The following is a 26,206-nucleotide window of genomic DNA, read 5'->3' on the forward strand; positions in this document are numbered from 1 at the left end:
ATCTGATAGCTAAGCTTTCTTTGAGGCCCATTACACAATCAAAACAATCAGCAGCAGACAGAGTTCATCTCAAAGCTAAAGATGACACTGACCAAAAGTTATTCTCCAGGCTGCAATTTAGCACTAATGTGAAGTAATGTGAAGTAATGTGTTCACTTTAATCAGTAACAAAATGTCTGGTGCCTTAACTCTGGAGTTAATGGAAAGTTATAGTGCTAAGTGCATGTTGAAGGCCTCATGACAGTACTTGACATATTAAAACATGTAACATGTAAAATATGTTTTTAGTCTTGAATAAGTTATTTTAATGACCTCTTGTGGCCACACTTGTATTTATTTTGATGTATTTTCAGAGAAGGATGCTTCCACAGAAAGATGGACTCTCCCTTTCTCCAGCCAAAGTCTTCAGTATTTTCATTTTCCATCTTCTAATACACTTAAATCGAGGTAAGTTTGATGTTACATGCGTAATATTTTTTATTACAGTGCATATAAATAAAATAGTAAATATGTTACATTTGGTACAAACAGTAGTTAATAGTTTGATTTTTATGATTTGTTGCCTGCCCGCAAGTGTTTATTTAATTATTTAGTGAAACAGGTTTCTTCATCAAAGTTTTTAAAACGAGAAAGAAAAATAATGCTCTGAGTGTCATCTTTAACTATATATATATACATTCACACCTGCTGCAGAAATGAAAAAACACATCTATCTTTCTTTCTTTCTTTCGTTCTTTGTTTTTCCTCCTGTCTATAGTGGAGTCTCAGGTGGTTGGTCCACATCAACCAGTAGTTGCATTAGTTGATGATGATGTTATTTTACCGTGTCACGTGGAGCCTGCAGAGGATGTGACAGCTGAGATATTGGAGTGGACAAGATCTGACTTGAACCCAAGATTTGTCCATGTGTGGCGATCCGGTCAGGATCTGGTGAATACAAGAAATCCTTCATACAGGGGAAGATCATCACTGTTCATCAATGAACTGAAGCGTGGAAACATTTCACTGAAACTCTCCAGAGTAAAACTCTCTGATGAAGGAACATATGAATGCAGCATTCCTTTAATGGGGAAAAAATCTTTTGTTAAGCTTGTGGTTGGTAAGTAGACTTCAGAAAAGAGAACACGCTAAATGCATCAGAATTTTGTAATATTAATAATTTAATGATTGTGAATTACTGTCCATATTAGGAGTTTTTTCACCCACTAACATTTTTTGTAAACTCTTTGCTCAGCATCAGATGCTGCCACCTCACCTGTCATCAGTTTATCAGGGATTGACAAAAATAGAGGAGGAGTGGTGTTACAGTGTGAGTCTGCAGGCTGGTATCCAGAGCCTGAGCTGCTGTGGTTGGACGGTGAGGGAAACCTCCTCTCTGCTGGACCTACAGAGACCCTCAGAGGTCCTGATGACCTCTATACTGTCAGCAGCAGAGTGACTGTGGAGAAGAGACACAGCAACAACATCACCTGCAGAGTCCAACAGAAGAAAATCAGCCAGAACAGAGAGACACACATACATGTTCCAGGTTCAAATTATATTATTGCATTCATGATAGAAACACTTTTTGAACATATGAAGTCCAGATTTCTAGTTTGTTTTTTTTTTTGTTTTTTTTACCATTTCAGAGGATTTCTTTGAGGTCCCATCCAGTTCTCCCTCTGTCATCATCGGTTTGGCTGTTTGTTTGGCTCTTTGCATCATGCTGTTAATTTCATCAGCTGCTGTCCTTTTATGTAGAATGAAGAAACACAGTGAGTCACTGATAAATTTTTCCTACCTCTACTATAAATCAATGTTTTCATTTTCATTCCTTCTCATTTATTTTTAATTTCAAAAAGAGAACAACAGAAGCCCAGAGGATCAGACTGATGTGGGAGGTGCTGAAGTTCCTCTGAGAGGCTCTTCTCCCAAAACTAGGAATAAGACTTCATGCGTGAGTAGATAAACACAAACAAATTAAATATCAAGATGTTCATTGTTTTACAGAAATGAAATGGAATATTAATCCTAATTTCAAAATAAAACTATCTGAAATAATGCTTAACAGAAAAAAGAAAAAAAACTGCACACGGTTACCACACAGACATCATGTGCATTATGGGCATTTACTAAGGTTGAGTAGAAAGAATTCTCTATTGATGTTAAAGGAATGAAGCAGAAACAATGTGAAAACATCAGTGTGATTTCATTCATCATTATTAGATTACTACTTCAGTAATGTCACACCAGTCTCTGTTTTGGTAAAAATGTTGCTACTGATGAAATTATTTTATATAATCAAGCTTTTCCTGGACTTCACACATCACCAACAGAGACAGTAGGTGTGCTCATACATAAAAGAAACATATTGATTTAAAAATACAACCCAGCAATGAAAAACAAGTTTTTCTACCTCACAGGGGATTTCTTAAAGTCACCCCGCAGTTCTTCAGCTGAGACACTTGAGTTAGAAAACACAAACACTGCAGTTGTCTTTACTCGCGAGGACAAGTGACAGAGCACTCCTACACGTAAGAGACACTCACAGACTTGCGCTCTGTCACCGTCTGCGTTCTTTATTTATACAAGCGAAATGAATACATTCGTTCAGTGACATGAGCATGTGTGTGTGTGTGTGTGCGAGGTCAGAACTGCTTGTTCAACTTCTTACTATCGCTGTGGAAAGATTCAGATACAAATATCAGAACACGTTTCATAAAGAACAATCAGTTCTGAGCAATCAAAAGAACAATCAGTTCTAAACAAGGAAAAGGCCATCATGCAGTATTCTATCATCAATAAACTTATATCACTAAAAGCTTATACTGACTACTCAGTACAATTTTCCATTGACACTACCTCATGATTGCGTTTTATCTCATATTTATTAACTGTAGCTTTAATCAGTGTTGCGCTCATTTTGTAATTCACATTACACTTTAAACTAATGTGTTACATTATTTATTACCCGCAGTAAGTAATCCATTACACTATGTGTTATATTAGTTTTGTATTACTCCATAACAAACCCCAAAATGCGGTGTCATGGTCCTGGGTCGAGCGACCCAGTATTTGAGTTTCATGTATCTTTTGTATTCATTTGCACCTAGCTTAGTTCACCTAGTTAATTTCCAGATTGCAGTTTAGTTTTGTTCCTTAGTTGTTTATGTCATCTCCCCCTGTACTAAGTCCGCCTGGTTCATGTGTCATGTCTGCGTGGTTATGTTTAGTTCTTGTCATGTCTAATCTCCATGTTTCCTGTTTTACTTTGTAAGTCTGTATTCATTGTCAGTGTATTCAGTTTCACTTCTCCTGTCCTGTCGTTAGGTTCATGTGTGTCAGCTGTGCTCCCATGTGTGGCCACTTCCCCTGATCATCCCTCATGTGTATTTAGTCTCTGTGTTTCATACAGTCTGTGTCGCGTCGTCTGTGTTCCCACCCTCCATGTTGTCACAGCCAGTCCTTGTAGTCATAGTTATGGTTTCCTGTGTCTTCATAGTTTATCCTGGTATCACTTTCCCAGTTTAGTTATAGTTTAGTTTTGTCACTACGCTTTTGCCTTGTTTGCACTCCTTGTCCTCAGCCACAATAAAGGCTCGCTTTTCGTTCGAAATCCAGTTTTGTGTCCTCACCTCTGTCTGCTCTTGGGTCCTCTACTCACTCCACACGGTCTGCCCCGGCAGTCCGTGACATGCACTTACCCATAATCACCATTTAACAAGAAAAACCTTAGGAGGACAATCCCACACACTGACACAAATCTTCATCCTAATAATGGCACCAGAGGTGACAAAAGTAGAGATATTCTGTACTTAAGTAGATGTACAGAGATCTGTGTTAGAAAAATACTCAGTAAAAGTTAAATTACTGATTCAGGCTATTTAAACGGGTAAATGTAAAAAATACAGACTGAAATTTACTCAAAGTAAGAAAGTAAAAGCAGCTCCTTGGAGGGCATTGTTACCAGCTATTTTGTTCAAAGCTACATAATAATGAAATAATATCAGTAAATGGGAATACAAATATAAGTTGAGTATAAATTTTAATTCTAATATATTTAATTAGCTTGAATTACTTAAGAAGAGATTGAGCAGACAAAAAAAAGAAAAATTTAAAACTCTATTTTCTGTTGTCTCCATTGTAGAGGGTTTGACTTTTCCTCTAAACAGAAGATGAGAATAGAAGAGGTTAAAGTGGGATTTCTCCATCTCTGAGTGAAGTCATCTCTTTCTTTTCTCTCCCTGTGAAAAACAGCAGCTGGACCTTTAAGATGACTTGACAGCTGCACATATAAAGGCTAATTTACACACAGAGCCCTCAAACACTGACATAGATGTAACTGTGAAGCTGGATTTAAGAAACAAGGGCTTAAAGTTTTAAAAACATGTTTAGCGCCATCTTCTGTCAATTTGGTACATGACGTCATGTGGTTGGTTGTTTGCGGCTGATAGACTTACATTAGTTTATGTTGTTAGCTGTTAGGTCTGCGCTTTGCTGGTTTAGACTTATTCCTGTGAACAAAGCAAGACAGAGCTCGATCCATTTTAACTTGCAAGGGGAGCTGATTGGACCAGGGTCTTGGAGCTGCAAGCTCCTCACCTGATCCCAGACAACTCCCAAGAGCCAGCCTCTCCTACAGCCTTTTATTAACTCTGTGGTCACACAAACATCTCATTAATCATGCAACAGATAAAACACTCACATGTGAACATGTGTCATGTGTGTCTGCAACAGAGAACATCTGATGTGTGTGTCTCTATGAGCATGTGATGTGATCAGTGGTGTGTGTGTGTCTGTGTAGGAAACAGAAGTCAGTATTCATCCTAAAGATGTAATCATCTTACACAATGACAATCATATTGATCCACAATTCTCTAACATTAGCTAACTAGTGAGAGAATCGAGAACTGAGAGGAAAATAACTACAGTAAAACTAAAAATCAGTTTATTTGACTACATTTGTGCTGTTTGTTTTTTGTCTAGCTGCACTCAAACGTTTGGGTTTTTAAAGCACTTTACAAATGAGCACTGTGTGGAGGAGAGCAACTCTGAGTCACGGGACCAACACAAACTGATTTTTCCTCCTCTGGCCGAGTGTACCAAGTTGTGCAACCAGCTGCTGCCATCAGCGCTGTTTTACAACATAACGGCCGCTACAAGCAAATCACAGCACAAATATAACTAAGTTTCTTACTGAATCCCATCAAAGTAGGTCAATGTGTGGCAAGGAAAAAGCAGATGCTCAGATGAAGAGATGCCACACTAGGGGTCCACTTTAACCTCTGACTTTGGCACATGTCATCTCTTTTTATGCGACATCTCCTGGCTCAAATCAGTTTGATATTTGAAGGCTCACAGTGATGTAAAATAATGACTCCTCAGCAGTGCGTAAAAAAAAAAGTAACAAGCCTGTTCTGAAAATATAATTAGTCAAAAGTACAGATATTTGTTTAAAAATGTGAGTACAACTAAAAGGATCTCAGAAAAATACTCAAGTAAAGATACTGAAAAATTATACTGAAGTACAGTAACGAAGTCTTTGTACTTGGCTTGTCTGCCATCTCTTAGTGGCCAATAACTTGGACGTCGAAACTTCCGGAGGAACAAAAGAGGAGGGAGGAAGCTGAAAAGAATCTGCAGGACATTAAAGAAGAGGTTTGTATTTGTTATTTGGTATATATTTGTCATGTGTGTGAGTGTGTCCCTATTAAATGTCTCTTTATCTCTGTATTGTAAAGTTATGAAGGAGATTATTTTGTTTATTTTGTAACAAATGTCTAAAAAAGTAACTGTTTCTATATATTAAACAAACTTATAATCCACGTTGAAATTCAAAGAAAGGACTGGCTTGCAGAAATGTGTCAGAATTAAATGAAATCGCCAGTTTATTGTCATTCGGAACAGTTAGTGCACATCAGAATGAAATTCCAGTGCATTTACTCATCATCAAATATAAAAATAAATAAATAAAATTAATGTCTAAAGGCATAAAATGCAAGAAAGATCCATGTGAGAATAAAAAATAAATATTTTAGTTTATTAGTGAGGAAATTAATAAGGAAAAGCTGCGCAGGATCTTAAATATATTGAACATCAACAAAAGCAGCAGAAAAGTGTACAATCATCGTTCAGCCATGAAATGACACTGCTGTAAATATAGAGTCATGGGGGACAGAGGGGATGGGGGAGGCAGTCAGGGTGGGTGGTTGGTGTGCTGATGGTTGGAGAATGAAACTATTGTAACATCTGGCTGTCCTGGTCCTGATGCTGCTAAACCTCTTTCCAGAGGGCAGCAGGGAGCACAGTGCATGATGGGGGTGGGCGGAGTCTCTGATGATGTTATGGACTCTGCTGAGACAGCATCTGTGCTCGACATCCTGGATGGATGGAGGAGAAGTCCTGGTGATCTTCTCTGCAGTGATCTCCTCTCTGAGGCCCTGAAGCTGTAAAACCAGATGCAGACACAGCTGCTCAGCACACTTTGATGCTGCCTCAGTAGAAAGTGGAGATGCTGGAGGAGAAAGTTGTGCTCTCCTCATCCATAATGCAAAGCGCCGACACTGCTGAGACTGTTCAACCAGTGCTGTTTAATGACTAGTCCAGACTGTCCGTTATCTAAGGCCTACACTGAAACATTGTACTGTGGCATGGTGGTTAACACCATTTCCAAGAAGCAAGCAGGTCTTGGGTTCAAATCCCCCATCTTGACTGGATTTGCGTGTTCTCCCCGTGTCTGCACGGGTTCTCTCCAGATTCCCACCACAGTCCAAAGACATGTTAGTGGTGTTAGGTTAGCAGATGATTCTAAATTGCTCATAGATGTGATGGTTGTCTGTCTCTGTCTTTATTGAGGAGTAATAGGTCAGGGCTAGTTATTTTAGGTTCAGCAGCTAACAAGAGGGTGTGTTGGTCAGAACACAGGAAAGAGGACAAGAGGCTTCCACATTGCTGAACTGTCACAGTCAGCTGGTTTATTGTCACCTCAAAGCTCAGTGTAGCCAATAGTCTGTAGTAAATAATAAGTTATTGTTAGACCAAATATATTACAGCAACAGTGGTTCAACTAATATAAACTCAAACTATAAAGTTACACATCCATCTATGCATATAATGTCCATGACATAATATATAAAAACTCAAATTATGTAAATATTACATTACTTGGTTCAAATATACAGAGAACTCAGATTAAACACAGTGGTGATGTCATACTACAAACATAGACATTCACCGGCTATAACCATCATTAATGGCGCCATCGTGTGGCTGAATGGAAGTACTACACTATGGCAGCAGTTGGTGGCACAAGCCTTTAATCACCACGTGAAATTGCGCCGCTATGACTCGGTAGAAAGTCAAAGCCGCGGCAAAACTTGAGTTTGCAACTCAACAAATTAAAGGTAACTTACGTTCAGACATTAACTTAACATTCGGAGCATCACCGTGAAGGATTGCAAACAGGAACACAGCTTACAGGATGAGGGAATAACAAAAAACTGACCTGGAAGTACTTTCTCTCCCTCTGGAGCAGCAGCGCAGCACATCAAACTCTGTCAGTGCGCCCCAGGGTGGCTGTGGCTACAATGTAATAATAATAATACAATAATAATACAATACAATAATAATAGTACAATAAAAAACACACCAATCAGACTGTGTAAGGGGACACAATTGTTGGAAACATGTTGCTCACAGTGTGAAGCTTCAGTAATTTTGGCACTTTTATCAACAAAGCGCTGCAGAAACATCAACATCTGTCTGTCTTTCTTTCTCACAGATGATCAACTCTAAGTTAGAGAAGGCTGAATTCATTCAGAAGCGGATGCAGACATTTCTTACACTGGACTCAGAGGTCAGTGAAAGCATCTCTCAGCACACAGAGGTAAACATGGACACATGTGATGCTGTCATCCTCCCAATGATCACAGACCTGTGCACTTATATTCCTGCAGTTTTGTCCAGCAGCAGTTTCTGTGTCATTAACCAAACACAACTTTGAAATCCTACCACTGCAAGATTGTTGACATCATCCCACAACACTTAATGTTGTTAACATCAGCTCCCTTAAATTTACATCATACAGCTTTAATGTGACTCATTGTGTTGTGTTTCATTATTGTGTCTGAAGCATGAACGTTTTTTCCTTCAGTTCTTTCTTCATGTAACATTTCAGCTGCAGTTAGAGAAGAATACTGAAATCATCGATCAGCTCAAGCAGGTGAAAGAAGCATCAGAGAAACTGAAGAATCATCTGGAGAACAAAAATCCAGAGGTTTGTCTTTCAGTTATAAACATTGTGATTTTGCTGATTCAACTCTCTTTGTGAAAAGTATAATTCATTCATTTCATTCATTCATTCATTTATTTGTTCATTTTCAGGCACAACAAATACATATTGAACATAATTGTAAACATCAGTATTTACTCACTATCACACTCAACTGTATAAATAAACTAATCTAAATCTAAATGTCTAAAATATGAGAAAAAGAATTTATGATATACAAACTGTGGATCTCAGTAAATGAACACAGTCATCTTCCTTTAACCGAGATTTTGTGGATATGGCAAAAACATGATGACACACTGTAAAAAATGCTCCACATCAAAGAAGAAAAAAGTCTGTCCTAAAATCAGTGTGTCATCAAATTTGATATGTAGCAGTCTGCCAGAGCTGAATATTTATATGTTCTTATGTTAATTTTATCTTCTAAACTGACAGCATTTTATGTTGTTGAAATTTGAGCTTCTATATTAAATATTGACGTTATCACACACCTGATCAAATAGCAGTAAGTGAAGTGAGATTTAAAACTTCTGTTTATTGTTGTGTAGCCAAGTACAGGATAGGGTAGGGGAAATTAAAGTAAGATGGAGAGAATGGGCCAATAGCTAGATTCGCAGGAGGGATAAAGGGAGTTGCGTGGAGAAGAATGACTAGAGCCACAGGTAAAGTTGCTATGAATTGTATTAAACTATTTAGCAACAATTTAACAGCATTTTATGAACAGGAATGAAAACATAAAATAAAATACAGTGACAGCAATAATAATAACAGTCAGAATCCTATCTGAGCTCAGATATGTCAGTCTTGCCGGCTTAATAGTCAGTGTTCAGTCAAGTCAAATCCAACAGGTCAAAAGTTTGTGATTGGTGCGATTTCGTCCTACCGCACTGTTGCAATTGTTCGTGAGAGAAGAGCAACCTGCCCTTCTGGGCCAACTCAGAATGGCTGTGGTTCGGTTCGGTTCAAAGGGAAAGGCTCGCCATCTTCCTCGTCAGGAAGAGATCCAGGTCTCACGATCCCATAAAAAACCTAGCCTGTAAACAACAGGACTATTACTAATTCAGTTCACACTCTAATGATATACATGGCCATGTGTAAATAATGTAAGTGCTATAACAAAACAAGCACAAAACATTAATTCTAATTTCTAACTATAGTCTATACAGTGCATCTTAATCATGAATGCAATCTTTAAATCACAATCAGCTTATTCTATCGTCAAGGTGCACATTTCTATCAGAAATCAGAAATAAACCATAAACTATGGTAGATTATTTTTTTACAGTATTGCCCTTTAACTGAATTACAGGAGCATTGCTTTACACTGCATAGCAATGAAGCAATATATTATTTACACTCAATGTACAGAATAAAATTACCAAAAGAATATACAAAAACCCACAGGCTGCAGTTTTACAGTATGTGGTAACGTATCAGCACAGTAAGAATACACACGGACATCTATCCAGTGCCGCTCGAGCATCAAATGTAACAAAATAAAGTAGATTCATGACCTTTAAGATCAACATTAACTTATTCCATCATCTAATTTTAGTGCATTTAATATTCAACAAGTAATACTAGAACATCATCAGCACACAAGCTGAGTGCTCAAAATGGCTGAACTCAGTGAGAAACCCCGTGTGTTCTCCCACAGTGAAAACGTGGTCAGCTACAGCTATGAGCATTAGGCTAGTTAGCTTTTCAATTAGCCTGATTCGCCCAGTCCCAGTTTAACTCACCAGCACACTTCTAATGTTCAACTCTCAGAGAGGATCTTGTTCAACTCTCAGAGAGGATCTTGTTCAACTCTCAGAGAGGATCTTGTTCAACTCTCAGAGAGGATCTTGTTCAACTCTCAGAGAGGATCTTGTCCACTTCATCCGCTCCCGCGCAGATCTACAACATTGAAATCGGGCCATTAATATTCCCTGTTAACTTCTTGTTAGCTTTTTAGCTTCAAGGTTAGCTTAACAGCTTCTGACTCACCGCGATGGTTTCAAGGTCCGAAATGTTCACAATAAATCAGGTCCGTTTCTCCAAGGTCCATGCAGATCTCCGGTATGGATATTTGCTCAATTTATCAAGTTAATAGTTATTTTCCAGCGAAAAGCTTGGTGGTGAAAATCAGTGATGGTCTCGTGCACCTCCGTCTCTCTCTGTGTCTGAGCACGTGACGGTACAGAGCAGGGGAAGGCGGGGCTTGTTCCTTCCTAACCAGTAGGGGTGTTAAATATACTCTTTGGGTTTTATTCTTATATTTATAGTATTTATCTTTTATTATTGATTTATTTTTGATCAACTCAGTGATTAACAGAGTAATGATAAATCCCAATTAACAATAACATGTTGTAGTGCATTACTGAGTCGTGTAAACTCACTGGGTTACAGTTGCATTTGATGTGATTAACTGTGTGTGAAGAGACAAAGACAAGAGTGAGAATATTGCTCAGGTTCATTTCATTAAAGATACTGTATCCTTGTTAAAGCTGTGATTTTGTTTAAGTTCATTATTATTCTACAAACCTTAAACAGACAGTAACAAAAATAAATGTGCTTTCAGACTTTAGAGTATACGAGACTTGTGTGGTTGAAGGTCATAAGCTGGAACAGAGGAGCCGCAAAGAGCAGTAGTCGTATTTAAATAAAATGTCTAAGAAATGAAGTGATTTTAGTTTTTGTGTTTTTAAACATGTTGCTCACAGTGTGAAGCTTCATCAATTTTGTCACTTTATCAACAAAGTGCTGAAACATCAACATCTGTCTGTCTTTCTTTCTGACAGATGTCCAAATCTGAGACGGAGCTGGATGAAATCATTCAGAGGCTGATGCAAACATTTCCTACACTGGAATCAAAGGTCAGTGAAAACATCGCTCAGAAGAATGGTGGTGGTGGTGGGGGGGATAAAGTGGAGATGATGGAGGAAGGTTTCGAGAGGGTTTTCAAAATGCTGCGTTTTTCCTGAGACAACGCCGTCTCAGTGTGGATGGGAGGCCGAAACGGAGAGAAAAAGATGCTTTTTCAAACAAAAAAGCATTAGTGTGGACGTAGCCTGAGTGAGTTCTGTCAGTGAGGAAGACCAGCAGCCAGATACACATGGGGGTGTTGATACCTGTGGGAGGGGTCAGTTTTCTCAACAGCTTCTGGGGGATGATCAACCAACAAACAGCATTCATACGTGACTGTTCTCGTAAAGCTCAGGTGAAGAGCAGAGGACATCGCTCTGTGGAGCCGTTTGGCCAGTACGAAGACTGACGTGGAAGGGACTCTACAAGGACTTCATTATTAAGGGAGTTAATGCAGAGGGCAGGTGTCAACAAAACATGTGATGGGGACAGATTTGAAACATGATGGAACAACATTCTGCTGCAGCGAGGTGTTAAAGATGTCTGTAAGGACGTGTGCTAGCTGCTCAGCACACTGCCTTTCATACATTCACTCTCCTCAGAGTTTTACAGACATTAGTGATACTGAGATTCAGTGTTTTCTCATCAGGGTGAAGACTGTCTTTTATTGCAGGGTGTTGTTGTTTATCGAAAATGTACAGAGACAGTGTGTGTTGTTGTCACACATACTTGCTTCATTTATTTATTTATCTAACTTAAAAACTTAAGTTGCGTGCTACCAGGTCAGGAGGAGTAAATCTGGGGTCCTTTAACAGAATGATGTGGTTTCCTCATCCTCACTCTCTCTCCTGGTAGAAAAGCAGGCTTCCATTCATGACGCTTAGCATCAGTGTAATGTTGCCTCTTCAGCTGATATTTCTTACAGTAGAAGGCAAAGGGAGTATGTCCAGTTTATTACCCATCTTTCTGCCATGAAGGTGTTCATAGGGAGAGGGAAGTGGTCGCATGCAGTGTTATACAGTAAACTTGAAGCCAGTCCAGCACAGTCTCCTTCCATGGCTGTGACGGCTGGATTGCTGTCTGGGTGCAGGTGCAGAGGTCACGAAGAAACCGTTCAATTGCTCCATTTTGCAGCTGGGTAGTAGACAGATGTTCTGCTGTGAGAGTTGCCTGTATTATGGAGGAATGGGTCAAATGCTTCAGAGGTAAACTGTGTACTTTTGTCTGTTACATTAATGTTCTCTGAGTTGCCGTGACAACTAAAGACAGACGAGAGGAGTTGAATAAGCTCAGGCATACAGTCTGTTTTCCAAGAGGCGTTGAAGGACAGCTCGGACATGCGAACGATGCTCAGCCAGAGTCTTAGAAAAAATAAGAATGTCATCTAAATAGACGAACACAAACCGGTCGAGGAAATCCCGTAGGACATCGTTAATAAGGGCCTGAAACACCGCTGGAGCATTCGTTAAACCGAAAGGCATGACGAGATACTCAAAATGGCCTAGGGGGTGTTAAACGCGGTCTTCCACTCGTCTCCCTGACGGATTCGCACCAAATGATAAGCATTGCGAAGATCTAACTTAGTGAACACCGTGGCACCCTGCAGGGATTCAACAGCGGAGCTAATGAGTGGCAAGGGATACTTCTTTTTAATAGTGACGTCATTCAAGCCCCTGAAATCAATACACTGTTGAAGAGACCCATCCTTTTTGTCCACAAAAGAATAAAAAAAAAAAAAAACAGCTGCCACGGGGGATGAAGACGGACGGATTATCCCAGCCGCTAGTGAATCCCTAAATATACTCCTCCATCGCAGCGCGTTCTGGCATAGAGATACTATACAATCGGCTCACGGGCAAGGGCGCCCCGGGGAGCAAATCAATCGCACAGTCATAAGGACGATGGGGCGGTAGGGACTGCGCTTTGATCTTACTGAATACTTCCCGCAAATCATGATACTCCGGCGGCACCCCGGAGAGATCGGGGACATATGCATCAGTCCCCAAAGCCTCCCCCGGGCCGGGAAAACGGGCGGAAGTCAGACAATTGGAGTGGCAAAAAGGGCTCCAGCTGATAACCCTTTGCCCCTCCCAATCCAAGTGCGGATTGTGCAAACACAGCCAAAGTGAGAGGAGTATCAGGTGAATCGAGGACAAAAAAGGTGAGTCTCTCCCTATGATTTCCCGAAGTGCACAGTGACACTGGACCAGTGTGAAAAGAAATCTTAGTGAAAACCTGGTTATTAATCGCTCTAACTGGAATGGGCGGCTCAAGGTGCACGAGCGGAACGCCTAATCGTTCAGCGAGAGCGAGACTGATTAAATTCTGTTCTGAACCGGAATCTAACAAGGCTGTGCACGAATGAGTGATCTGTAGCATCTCCAAGGTGACAGGGAGTTGAAAACGGGGTTTCTGACCAGAGTTCGAACCGCCCACCCGTATCCCCGACTCTACCGGCGGGCGACGCCTTTTCCCTCCTTCGGGCATGCAGCAATCAAGTGATCCAACGAGCCACAGTAAAAACAGGCATGTGCCCGACGCCGCCGCTCCCTCTCCTCCGGTGTCAACCGTCACCGGCCAATCTGCATCGGCTCCGGATCAGTGACGTAAGCCGAGGCGACAAACTCATGAGAGTCCGCAGTCAGAGGCGGCGACGATGACGTACCCGGAAACGAGCGCGGTAAACGGCGCTGGGATTTGTAGTTCCTGTCCGTCTCCCTGTCACGCAACCTGTTGTCAATGCGAAGGGAGAGGGACGCCAGCTCCTCAAAAGATTTAGGCTCATCACGGGAGGCAAGCTGGTCTTTCATACCCTCATTCAATGCCCGAAAAAAAATACCCCACGCAGAGCGTCGTCAGGCCAACCGGTTTCGGCGGCGGCAGTACGAAAATCAATCAAAAAAAATCGGCAACCCTCTGACGGCCCTGACGAAGATCCAGCAGCCTCTGCGCAGAACTACCCTCAGAAATGGGATGCACAAACGTTTTCTGGAATTCCCCCAAAAACACCTCATAAGAACAGGTTAACAAAGGATTCTTCGATAGATACGCCTCCGCCCACTTAAGCGCACGGTTACGCAGTTTACCCACCAAATAAGATATCTTATCAGAATCCGCAACAAATGAGCGCGGAGAACGACCGAAAACAAGGTCGACCTGAAGCAGAAAACCGCCACAACTCCCTGGATCCCCTGAAAAGGGTTCGGGCTCCGGGGACGTGGCATCACGAAAAACCGATGTAGGTGGAGATGCAAAGGCAACAGACTGTGGCAGAGGAGCTGGTGTACCGAAGTCTTGGCCCGCGGAGCCCGAGGCGGAACCAGCAGCAGTAGAAATACCCGCTTGTAGAGCCTGGAGAGACTCCAGTATTTTACTTTGACCATCCCTAAGAGTCTGCTGCTGGGCTAACAGGAACTGTATAGATTGTTCATGACTTCCTAATATCGCCTCCTGCCTCTGAATGGCTGCGTCCGCTGAGTCCATAACTGCTGGCCAGATTCTACTGTTACGGCCGAGACCGTTTTAGACGAGTGACAGGACTCAAATGCAGGACGCCGAACAGCACGTAAGTCGATTTTGAGAAATGATATTTAATGACTCCACAAATATTCATGAACAAAGGTGAGTTTAGACAAGTACGACATTCCACCACTGAATCTAAGTCACAATCTGGTCCGGGTCAGAGAGGACAGCTATTCCGGGGATTGGACTGGAAAGCGAGTCTCATTAGATCCAGGAAAAGGTCGGGGTCACTGTAACAGAGTGCAGATGTTCAGATACGGATAAGGAGACATATGAATATGTTGTTGGTTCAGAATCCTCCTTCGTACTGCGTACTTGCCACAGGTGGTCGGAGATGACGTAGAGGGGTGAGTAGTCCGGGTGTGTAATCCAAAAAAAACTCCTGGCAGGGAGGCAGGTAGGTGTAGCTAAGAGAGAGGCGCACAAAAAACAAACATACAGTGAGGCAAGGTGATTCACAAAAATACATAGGGAATCATGGTGGTGGCCTGCACTGACTGATGTTAGCAGAGAATCTGGCGAAGAGAGATTGAGTACGCTGGCCTTATAAGTCCCCGGCTAAATTACCCACAGGTGTGAGCGATCAGCAAAAACACTGAGGCCCCTCCCAGGGGTGGAGACACCGGCTCGGAGGGAGACACACTGGCACACACCCGGACCATGACAAATATAAAAACGAGTCTTGGATAAACGTGTAACAATATAGGAAAATAAATGTTATCAGGATTATGAAATATTTTTATTGGCAAAGAAAAGCTGTGCAGGACCTTTAATATATTGAACAGCGGAAAAGTGTACAATCATCATTTCAGCCATGAAATGACACTGCTGTAAATATAGAGTCTTGGGGGACAGAGGGGAGGGGGGAGGCAGTCAGGGTGGGTGGTTGGTGTGCTGATGGCTGGAGAATGAAACTATTGTAACATCTGGCTGTCCTGGTCCTGATGCTGCTAAACCTCTTTCCAGAGGGCAGCAGGTAGAACAGTGCATGGTGGGGGTGGGCGGAGTCTCTGATGATGTTATGGACTCTGCTGAGACAGCATCTGTGCTCGACTTCCTGGATGGATGGAAGAGAAGTCCTGGAAGGAAGCAGGAAGCTCAGACACTGCTGAGACTGTTTAACCATTGCTGATGTGTTTGGTGACCAGTCTCACTTCTTAGTTATCTGTACCCCCAGAAAGTTGACCCTGCTGACTACCTCCACAGCTCTGTTGTCAGTGATTAGTGGTGAATGACTGGACTGTTTTGTCCTGAAGTTGATGATCAAGTTCTTGGTCTTCTTGACATTCAGGATTGTTGCACCGGTCCTCTATAGGACAGATCTATGTTGTCCATAATGAGACCCACCACTGTTGTGTCATTTGTGTTCCTAATCATGTGATTAGAGGAAGATGCAGCGCTGCAGTCATGTGTCATCAGCGTGAAAAGCATTGGGCTCAGTAAACAATGGAGAGACAGGTGGAGCTGAAGATGCTGTTTCCCACTCTCACAGAGTGAGTTCTGTCATTGAGGAAGACCAGCAGCCAGATACAAATGGGGGTGCTGATACCTGTGGGAGGGGTCAGTTTTTTCACCACCTCCTGGGGGATGATCAACCAACAAACAGCATTCATACGTGACTGTTCTCGTAAAGCTCAGGTAACGAGCAGAGGACATCGCTCTGTGGAGCAGTTTGGCCAAAGACTGATGTGGAAGGGACTCTACAAGGACTTCATGATTAAGGGAGTTGTTAAAGATGTCTGTAAGGACGTGTGCTAGCTGCTCAGCACACTCTCTGAGTACTCGTCCATGAATGTTGTCCGGCTCAAAGTTTTACAGACATCAGTCACTCTGAGATTCAGTGTTTTCTCATCAGGGTGAAGACTGTCTTTTATTTCAGGGTGTTGTTGTTGGTTGAAAATGTACAGAGAAATTTGTTGACCTCATTGAGACAGTGTGTGTTGTTGTCACACATACTCTCTTCTTATATGAAAACTCTTAATTTAAGACAAAGCTTAATTAATTTACTTATAATGAAATTCAAATACAGTTTTTTCTTTAGCTTCTCCATTCTTCTGATTCCATATAGAAATTAATTTGTTGCCTCTGTGTAATCACCCACATGCTATAACAAAAAACATAAAAATGTACTTTTGTCTTCTCTGTCTTTGTTTCTTTTTAATTGCAGCTTTATGGAAACATCAGTCAAGCCCAGAAAGAGAAACAGGAGATGGAGAGAGAAATGGAAAGACTGAGAAATGAGCTCGATTCCACAAAACAACAGGTTCATTTTTTATACACTAACTTCCTGCATTTACATGACTGCCATGTTTAATCAGATCTCTTTCTCTGGTGATTGAAACACTCTGAAGAAAAATTCAGAAATTCTGATTTTATATAATTCATTGAAAATAAGCAGAGCTGTACTGATTATATTTTTTTAGGCTGATTTATCTGCTGTTTGCAGTGATGCTGTGATTAACTGTCATTTATTGACAGCAATCTTTATTCTGTTGTATTCTCATACAATCTAGTAAGAGTGGTTAGTTGCCTGGATCCAGCCACTCTTACTAGATTGTATGATGTCATCTCAACAAGAAAAAATTAAGTTGCTGAATTTCATGCAGATGCTACATGATTTAATTACGTTCACCATAGAAACATGGAATTATTTAGTTCAAATTGCAAGTTTGGCTCTTATGCATGTAACAACCACCCAATTTCATTTTTTTGAGTGTGAGCAGACGTGTTCCTTAAACATGATGATGTTGAGCAAGGATCTGACCTCACAGCCCATTGTTCCTTCAGTGGTGCTCGTATTAGTCATTATGCAAATGTACTGTTTATAAGATTTGGGGAAACCTGCAGTCAGCTGAGACTGAAGAGTCTCCCACTGAAAACTTACCTGGATGATTGAGCATGCGTAGGGACGATGAAACAAAGGCAAAAGACAAAAAATGCTTTTATGTTTTTACATTTAATTCTGACACTGATGCTTTATCGACCAACACAAGACACTAAACACCCTTTAGTGACACTGACATCCAGCTGCACTCAAGTAAAAGCTTAAAAATCTCAATATTTTAATCTTTTCTTTATTTTATAAATCAGACTTGATAAATGTTATATTTTGTGCATTTATTTATTTAACCAATAATCCCTTTTATTTTGGGAGACACGACATTAAAACTCAAATATTTCCTTAGAGTCTTCATTTATTTGCTTTTTTGTATCAGCCAACTTATATTTACATAATACAGCTTTAATTCAGAGCTTTAATGTGACTCTGGTTGTGTTTCCATTATTGTGTCTGAAACATGAACATTTCTTCCTTCTGCTCTTTCTTCCTGTAACATTTCACATGAATACTGAAATCATCAATCAGCTCCAGCAGGAGAAAACAGCAGCAGAGGACCTGGAGGAGAAAAATCGTGAGGTTTGTGTTTCCATTATAAACATTCAGAATTTACTGACTCAACTCTCTTTATCTCTGTATTGTAAAGATTTATGAAGAAAACTTTAAATATTAGTTTGTTTATTTGACACCAACAGTCTATAAAAGTAACTGTTTCTATATATTGAACAAGAATATAATTCATTTTTACATCCAAAGAAAGTGCTGACATGCAGAAACTCATCATCTTCCTTTTTTCATTTATATCAACACTGTTAATTTAAAATACTCAATTAATTATGAACTAATAACAAAATGCAAATGAATGTGTTTCTTTGGGATCATCCTTTTGTAATTTATATCATAGCAGGCTCTTAACCCTCTGGGGTCCAGGGTATAATTGGCCGTTTTTGACTACTTTTGATTTGACCTCTATATTTCACCTTTAAAATATGTTTTTCTTGCCTTATTTGGTATAATTATTTTCAGCACAACCTCAAATATCTGAAATTTGAGTTATTTTTTCATTTTGGTATACTATATTAGCACAGCTGATCTAAATTCAGACAAAAAATTCAAAATCCGAGTAGAAAAAAGTTCTATTTTTTACTGTAAAACCCACAAACATGTTTAACGAATCATTTTCATAACTTGAAATGCAAATAGAAATTGTACATTTCTAAAAATTACGCACAAGTTTTGCAAACAACAAAGTTATATGATACTATTTACCTAAAAATGCAGCCAAGGCCTCAGGGGTTTTTTATATAACCATTTAAGTCTATTTACAGAACAATCAGGTGTTCTGCATCAAATAAGAAGCCACACAAATTATTTGTGCCAGTCCAAAAATGTAGTTTGTGTTCAGTATAAGACAGAGGAGAACAGCACAGGCCTAAACCCTGCAGGTCTGACAGCAGGAGGTGCATCAGTCCAGTTTTCCATGTGGGAACAGCGTTTACACTGGAATCTGCCTTTGATGGCTTTTTTAGAGCAAATGTGAAATTCAGCAGTATAACTGACACACAATACAAGACAATAACTACACAACAAACTTATTATAGCGTCCAAACACGCTAAACGTCACTAATGTCTCACATATGAAAACTCTCTCTCTGTGTCTTTCACTCGCCTGCTTTCCGTCGCGGGTGTCACTCCTAAAAACTTCCCCTTCTCCCTAAACAACTAAATATCACATGTTGCCATATCATTTTTTTGATTGGCTGACATGGTAAACTCTAACACCAATAGGGAAGGGGTGTTTTTCTTTTTCTTTTTTCACTCACAAGCGGAGAGTGTTTGCTAGCGCTGTCTGTAGAAAACGCCGTTTTTACCGTTCTTCCCGCTGTAAACACCAGTTTTGTTCAGAAAAAAACATCGTGTGTATTTTTTATCATAACTCTGGTTTTACGTGGCCCATCGACACAATTCAAAAACTGGTATATAGTTTGAAGTCCGCACTTTCGACCCAAGGTGAAATGGAGACTCTGACTTACTGCATCTTGTAGCTGTGTCGTCTTAAATTGGTCATGTGATTTTTTATTTTATTTTTTTTTATTTTTGTCCCGTTTGGATCTATAGCCATCAGAATTGTTGTCTTAAGGCCAAGAAAGATGCCAAGCGGATTTATTTTATTAAGTGGATCATCATGGCCTTGCCATATTGGTCCATTTGATTGACCTTTATTATAATTATGAGTTTATTTTATTTTCAGTTGTTACAAACGGGACAGACATGACTGGGGGATAGGACAGGGAGAAAGAATGAAAGAGAGGGAGAGAAAGAAAACCAAAGGGGAGAAGAGACAGTGAGAAGGGGGGGAAGAGAGAAAAACAAACAAACAAACAAACAAAAAAAACAAAACACCTGGATCACCTGTATGGAGAGAAAAAAAAACAGAAGAGAAAGCAAACAACAAAGAGCAACATAATAAGAAAAAAAAAAGCACCATCACAATAAACTAGCTAGCAATAGATATCAATAATTACTAAATAATAAACGATATTGTGCAGCACGCAAGATAGACAGCGCACAATGTGCTTTGAGGCAGCAGCCAAGAAAGCTGTAGTCCACGTCTGTGAATACCCGTGTGTACACCTGTGTGCATACCTGTGTGGATCAGCATGCTTGCATTCCAAAGGTTTCTCCATGTAATGATCTACTAGGGAGTGTGGCGAGCCACAGCCCTGTCCTCTATGGTATGAAGCAGGTATGGAGGAGATCAAAACTCCAGACATCCAGAGGCCCCCAGAGCACAAGAGAACAAGGAAGACTAACAGAGGGGCAGCCGCGCCACTGTTCTAGTAAGAGCTGAGGAGAGTCCCAGATGAGGGCTCATTCAGCAGCCGCGGAGCAGAAGCCAGGGGGAGTTGCAGTGACGCGCCCGTGAGCTCCGCCGGCAGCCAGCCGCGCCTGAGTGACCGAGCCCCAGGCCGAGAGGCCGGGGGCACCCCACCTCCGAGCGAGCCCCAATGGTCATGTGATTTTGACACGCCGGCGCGTCCGGCGACCCCAGAGGGTTAATTCTATATAGAACTTAATATTTTTTATGTATGAATGTGTGATTGTATTGTGCAATCACACACATGTGTGTTTCCTTCCATTGTTGCAGTTTCTGTATCATTGACCACAAAAGCACTTATAAATCCACCTTATACACATTTTTCAGCACGCAGGCTTTCAATTGAACTCAGTTACACAGCGATAAAAAGTAACCCAAAAAATGGCAAGAAGCTGTTGTATTATTAACTGCAATAGCCGGTCGCATGACAGCCACGGGAAGCCGACGGGTAAAGAGATCGGTTTTTTTTATCGGATTACGTCGTTGAAGAGAATTTTTTTTAAGCCATGTTTCCAAAGTAAGAGCCGACGGATGGTCTGGATATACCAAATATAACGTCTCAGAACACTCCAGCTCACATGTTAGTCTGCTCCAAGCATTCCCACAAAGGTCAGAGTTTTGTAGTAGTTAATACGTCATTTTTCTTAACATAATTGGTGATATAGGTTACAAGCAAGTCTGGCGCTGAACAGAAATTGTCGCGCTATGCTCCTTTGTTTATTGTGCATAAATAGTGAATTGTCCTGACACAATATTGCGTTTCGCTTCTGTTATTATGGTACATTGACAAAAACATATACTTTTATTCACAGGATAAAACAGTTGTTTTGTATCACTAATTGTCCAGTACGATTACAGCATACAATATTATTGTCACTGCTACATTTCTGTAATGCTGCCAGAAATTATTTCCATTACTAATTAATTACCGTTGAGCTCAAAGGTTATATATTAATAAACGGTTAACGAATGTGTATTTATGACGACGATTTGTGAGACTGGTAAACTTACCTTTGTTTTGCGGTGCTACAAATGCTTGCATTCGATGCGGTACTTGGATTGTTTTGCCACGAGTTCCCGGCATGCAATGCGCGAAAATCACGTGATTGCTAAACAAGGGAGAGGGTGCATCCGGCCTCCTTGGCTGTAATTGGTCCAGCCCAGAGTCGATCATGACCAATTGGGCAATCCAACACCTTTCATTATATATACCCTTCCTAAAAAAAAAAAAAAAAAAAAAAATCGCCGGTATGCCCGATGGCCGGTCCAGCTATGCACACACACACACTTTAACCCCTGACTTTGGCACATGACATCTATATTTATGCGACATCCTCATCCTGGCTCAAATTGGTTTGATGTTTGGAGGCTCAAAGTGATGAATATCCAATAACTAAAGTAAACTTAAAAAGTTCTCAGAAAAATAAATACTCAAGTAAAGTACAGATACCTGAAAATTCTACTGAAGTACAGTAACAAGTATTTGTACTTTGTTTGTTTGCCATCTCTCAGTTGCCAATAACTTCAAGGAGGAAAATCCTGGAGGAACATGTGTCATGTGTGTCTGCAACAGAGAACATCTGATGTGTGTGTCTCTATGAGCATGTGATGTGATCAGTGGTGTGTGTGTGTCTGTGTAGGAAACAGAAGTCAGTATTCATCCTAAAGATGTAATCATCTTACACAATGACAATCATATTGATCCACAATTCTCTAACATTAGCTAACTAGTGAGAGAATCGAGAACTGAGAGGAAAATAACTACAGTAAAACTAAAAATCAGTTTATTTGACTACATTTGTGCTGTTTGTTTTTTGTCTAGCTGCACTCAAACGTTTGGGTTTTTAAAGCACTTTATAAATGAGCACTGTGTGGAGGAGAGCAACTCTGAGTCACGGGACCAACACAAACTGATTTTTCCTCCTCTGGCCGAGTGTACCAAGTTGTGCAACCAGCTGCTGCCATCAGCGCTGTTTTACAACATAACGGCCGCTACAAGCAAATCACAGCACAAATATAACTAAGTTTCTTACTGAATCCCATCAAAGTAGGTCAATGTGTGGCAAGGAAAAAGCAGATGCTCAGATGAAGAGATGCCACACTAGGGGTCCACTTTAACCTCTGACTTTGGCACATGTCATCTCTTTTTATGCGACATCTCCTGGCTCAAATCAGTTTGATATTTGAAGGCTCACAGTGATGTAAAATAATGACTCCTCAGCAGTGCGTAAAAAAAAAAGTAACAAGCCTGTTCTGAAAATATAATTAGTCAAAAGTACAGATATTTGTTTAAAAATGTGAGTACAACTAAAAGGATCTCAGAAAAATACTCAAGTAAAGATACTGAAAAATTATACTGAAGTACAGTAACAAAGTATTTGTACTTGGCTTGTCTGCCATCTCTTAGTGGCCAATAACTTGGACGTCGAAACTTCTGGAGGAACAAAAGAGGAGGGAGGAAGCTGAAAAGAATCTGCAGGACATTAAAGAAAAGGTTTGGATTTGTTATTTGTTATTTATTTGTCATATGTGTGTTTGTGTTTATTTTGAATAAATAAATAATAAAATAAATAATAGTATTAATAATTAATTATATTATTATTATATTATTTAAATAAATAAATAATTACTGGGTTCAAACATACAGAGAACTCAGATTAAACACGGTGGTAACGTCATACTACAAGCAGAGACATTCACTGTCTCTAACCATCATTAAATGCGCCATCGTGTGGCTGAATAAAATTACTACACTATGGCGACACATGCCTTACTCAACACATGAAAACGCGCTATAACCAATGTTCCCTCTAAGCTGCGCGCATGTGCAATCACACACTGCTGGCACGATCTCTGCGCACAAAAAAAATCTAACCTGAATTGAAATTAAAATAAATACTTTAATAATTCATTCTGTTTTCCAATGTGAGTCAGTAAGTGACCAGTGACTGGCTGCTCCAGCAGCAGCAATACAAAGACTGATGTGGAAGGGACTCTACAAGGACTTCATTATTAAGGGAGTTGTTAAAGATTTCTGTAAGGACGTGTGCTAGCTGCTCAGCACACTCTCTGAGTACTCGTCCTTGAATGTTGTCCTGCTGCCTTTCATACACTCACTCTCCTCAGAGTTTTACAGACATCAGTCACTCTGAGATTCAGTGTTTTCTCATCTGGGTGAAGACTGTCTTTTATTTCAGGGTGTTGTTGTTGGTTGAAAATGTACAGAGAAATTCAATTGCTCCATTCAATTGCTCCATTTGCAGCTGGGCAGTAGACAGATGTTCTGCTGTGAGAGTTGCCTGTATTATGGAGGAATGAGTCAAATGCTTCAGAGGTAAACTGTGTACTTTTGTCTGTTACATTAATGTTCTCTGGGTTGCTGTGACGACTAAAGACAGACGAGAGGAGCTGAACAACATCATTAGTAGTAGCAGAAGGTGAAAAGGCAAGCTGAGGCCATTTGGAGTAGTAGTCAGTCAATGCACCAGCAGAGAGCTCTTAATCTTTGTTTTGTGTTCACAATCCTTTGGTGACTTTCATGTGCTACTGCAATCAATGTAGGTCTCACTGTACATGGTGCAATGAGCCTCTGAGAACATAATTACTTAGAGTTGAGAGTTCATTATAGATGTTGTAATAAGGTGCAAGTGATTTGATTGAGGCAGACAAAACACTTTGTATTTGTGAGAGCAAAGCAAGCAGTTCAGGTCAAGTTGAACAGGCAGAATGAAAATCAGCAACTGGAAGTGACGACATGGCAGCAGAAATTTGAGCTACCATTTCAAGATCTGCATCCGAAGTGAGATGTGAAGAAACAGGCAGAAGCAGATGAGATAGACAGTCAGCTGTATGACTGAGAGAACCTGGGCGGTAAATAACAGCAGACCAGCAGGTGATACTCATTCTCGCCCTATGAATTCCTTTGGTGCTCAGCAGCATTGTCAGAGCTTGGTGGTCTGTCCTCGTGAAACATCAGCCTCACAAATATGTTCTCCTTTTCTCTGCAGTCCACACACAAGAAAGAGCTTCTTTTTCAACAGTAGAAAACGTTTGTTCTGTTGCAGACAGTTTGGGGGAAGCAAACGCTGCAGGTTTCTCTGTGCCATGTGGTGGAAATTTCTTTATTCTATGTATTGATCACATTTTTTAACCATATCACTTTAGTAACAGTTGTATCATTTTGTCACTTAGGTTAGCTTCACAAACGTGTCTTATGTTCTATCACATGTGTTCTACACAGACACACACAGCGGCCGCGGCAGTAAGTCAGAGACGTTCAGGTTTGTGGGGGGTTAGATAGATAGATAGATAGATAGATAGATAGATAGATAGATAGATAGATCATCTGTGGAAGAAGGGAGGCAACAGCTCAGTGAAAAACAGTCGTAAATGTCTCTCCTTGAAGGGAAGGTGAGACGAGGCAACATGTAAGAGTTGTGGAACATCTTTGTGTCTGTGTGTATATAAGATGTGAGGGCGGCGGCCATCATCAGAGAGGACCCTGGTGTTTGTCTACAGCAGTGGTTCCCAAACTTGTTTTTGGTAGGCCCCCCTTTGTTTTACAAGAAAATTCTGCCTCGTTCGGAGGCATGAGAGTTGTTTTTCAGAGTTGTTTCACTTTATGCACACAGTCAATATCTGGGCAGCAGGGATGCAGGAAGCAGGTGATGTGTTTGTAGAGATCACAGAAGCAGTAGGAGCAGCAGGTAGAACAGTGTTGCCTAAAAGGGTGATGTTCAGCCTAACACAGGAATTATTTTCTTTGTGTATGTAACCAGTTGAAGATCAGGTGGTTGTAGTGGTGTATCGCTGAAGTGCTCTTTCCATGGACTTAGTTTGTTGAACTGCAAATTCCGTTTGTGTTGCCAGTGTAGCAGCTTTATCCAGAGTCAATCAGGTCTTTCTGCTAAATAAATAAATAAATCCTGTCATTTGTGCATAAGCGAAAAGCATAAAGTACTAAAACAACATTGTTTCTCTGTTAAAAACGGTGATGTTTCTTCGTCCTGTCTGCAGCTGGAAAATAAACTCAAGGATGAGGAAAAGAGGAATGAAGAAACAAAGGAAAAAGTCAAAAAGATACTTTTATGTTTTTACATTTAATTCTGACATTGATGCTGTTAATTTTTACCAACAAACACAAAACAGTTGTTTCGTTTTATAAATCAGATTTTATAAATGTTATATTTTGTGTGTGAGTGTGTTTAAGTAAAATCTGCTTTTATTTTTGGAGACACTACATTCAAAATCAAATGTATCCTTTGGGCCTTCATTTATTTAAATTATTTAGATAATTCAAATAAAACATTTAAATAAATAAATCGTTACTTATTTATATGAACCAACTTATATTTTCATAATTCAGCTCTTATTTAAAGCTTTAATGACTCTGGTTGTGTTTGTATTGTGTCTTAAACATGAACATTTCTTCCTTCTGCTCTTTCTTCATGTAACATTTCACATGAATACTGAAACCATCAATCAGCTCAAGCAGGAGAAACAAGCAGCAGAGAAACTGAAGAATCAGTTCAAGTCCAAATGTCACGAGGTTTGTTCTTCCACTGTAAACATTTTTAATATGCTGACAAAATCCTCTTTATCTCTGTATTGTAAAGAGTTATGAAGGAAACTTTAGATATAATTTTGTTTATTTGACACCAAATTTCTAATTCATTCAAATTCTCTTATTTCTATATAAAACTTAATTTATTAACTTTTTGTGAATGAATGTGTGATTGCATTGTGTAATCACACACATGTGCCTTCCATTGTTGCAGTTGCAGAGTAAGGAAGGACAATTATTTTGTTTATTTGTTGTCTGTTAAAGTATTTCTATACATAAACATGTTGCTCA

The 26,206-nt window shown here is 40.1% G+C and overlaps 1 protein-coding gene across 1 annotated transcript in view; it reads left to right on the top strand.

Moving 5' to 3' along the window:
- The first annotated feature begins 359 nt into the window (after positions 1 to 359).
- LOC146635513 (uncharacterized) overlaps positions 360 to 26,206 on the top strand; it is a 43,491-nt gene continuing 17,644 nt past the window's right edge. Inside the window, exons 1-13 of the mRNA XM_085347256.1 lie at positions 360 to 447; positions 758 to 1,099; positions 1,235 to 1,528; positions 1,629 to 1,754; positions 1,842 to 1,936; positions 5,551 to 5,637; positions 7,760 to 7,864; positions 8,156 to 8,254; positions 11,053 to 11,127; positions 16,806 to 16,901; positions 18,003 to 18,053; positions 25,369 to 25,435; positions 25,842 to 25,900. Of these exons, the coding sequence (XP_085203382.1) occupies positions 360 to 447; positions 758 to 1,099; positions 1,235 to 1,528; positions 1,629 to 1,754; positions 1,842 to 1,936; positions 5,551 to 5,637; positions 7,760 to 7,864; positions 8,156 to 8,254; positions 11,053 to 11,127; positions 16,806 to 16,901; positions 18,003 to 18,053; positions 25,369 to 25,435; positions 25,842 to 25,900 (1,584 nt within the window). The remainder of the gene's footprint in view (positions 448 to 757; positions 1,100 to 1,234; positions 1,529 to 1,628; positions 1,755 to 1,841; positions 1,937 to 5,550; positions 5,638 to 7,759; positions 7,865 to 8,155; positions 8,255 to 11,052; positions 11,128 to 16,805; positions 16,902 to 18,002; positions 18,054 to 25,368; positions 25,436 to 25,841; positions 25,901 to 26,206) is intronic.

This window comes from Diplotaxodon limnothrissa, linkage group LG3, assembly GCF_057381915.1.
Source record: "Diplotaxodon limnothrissa isolate DT_005_m linkage group LG3, D_limnothrissa_male_GT1.1, whole genome shotgun sequence".
Classification (NCBI taxonomy): Eukaryota; Metazoa; Chordata; class Actinopteri; order Cichliformes; family Cichlidae; genus Diplotaxodon; species Diplotaxodon limnothrissa.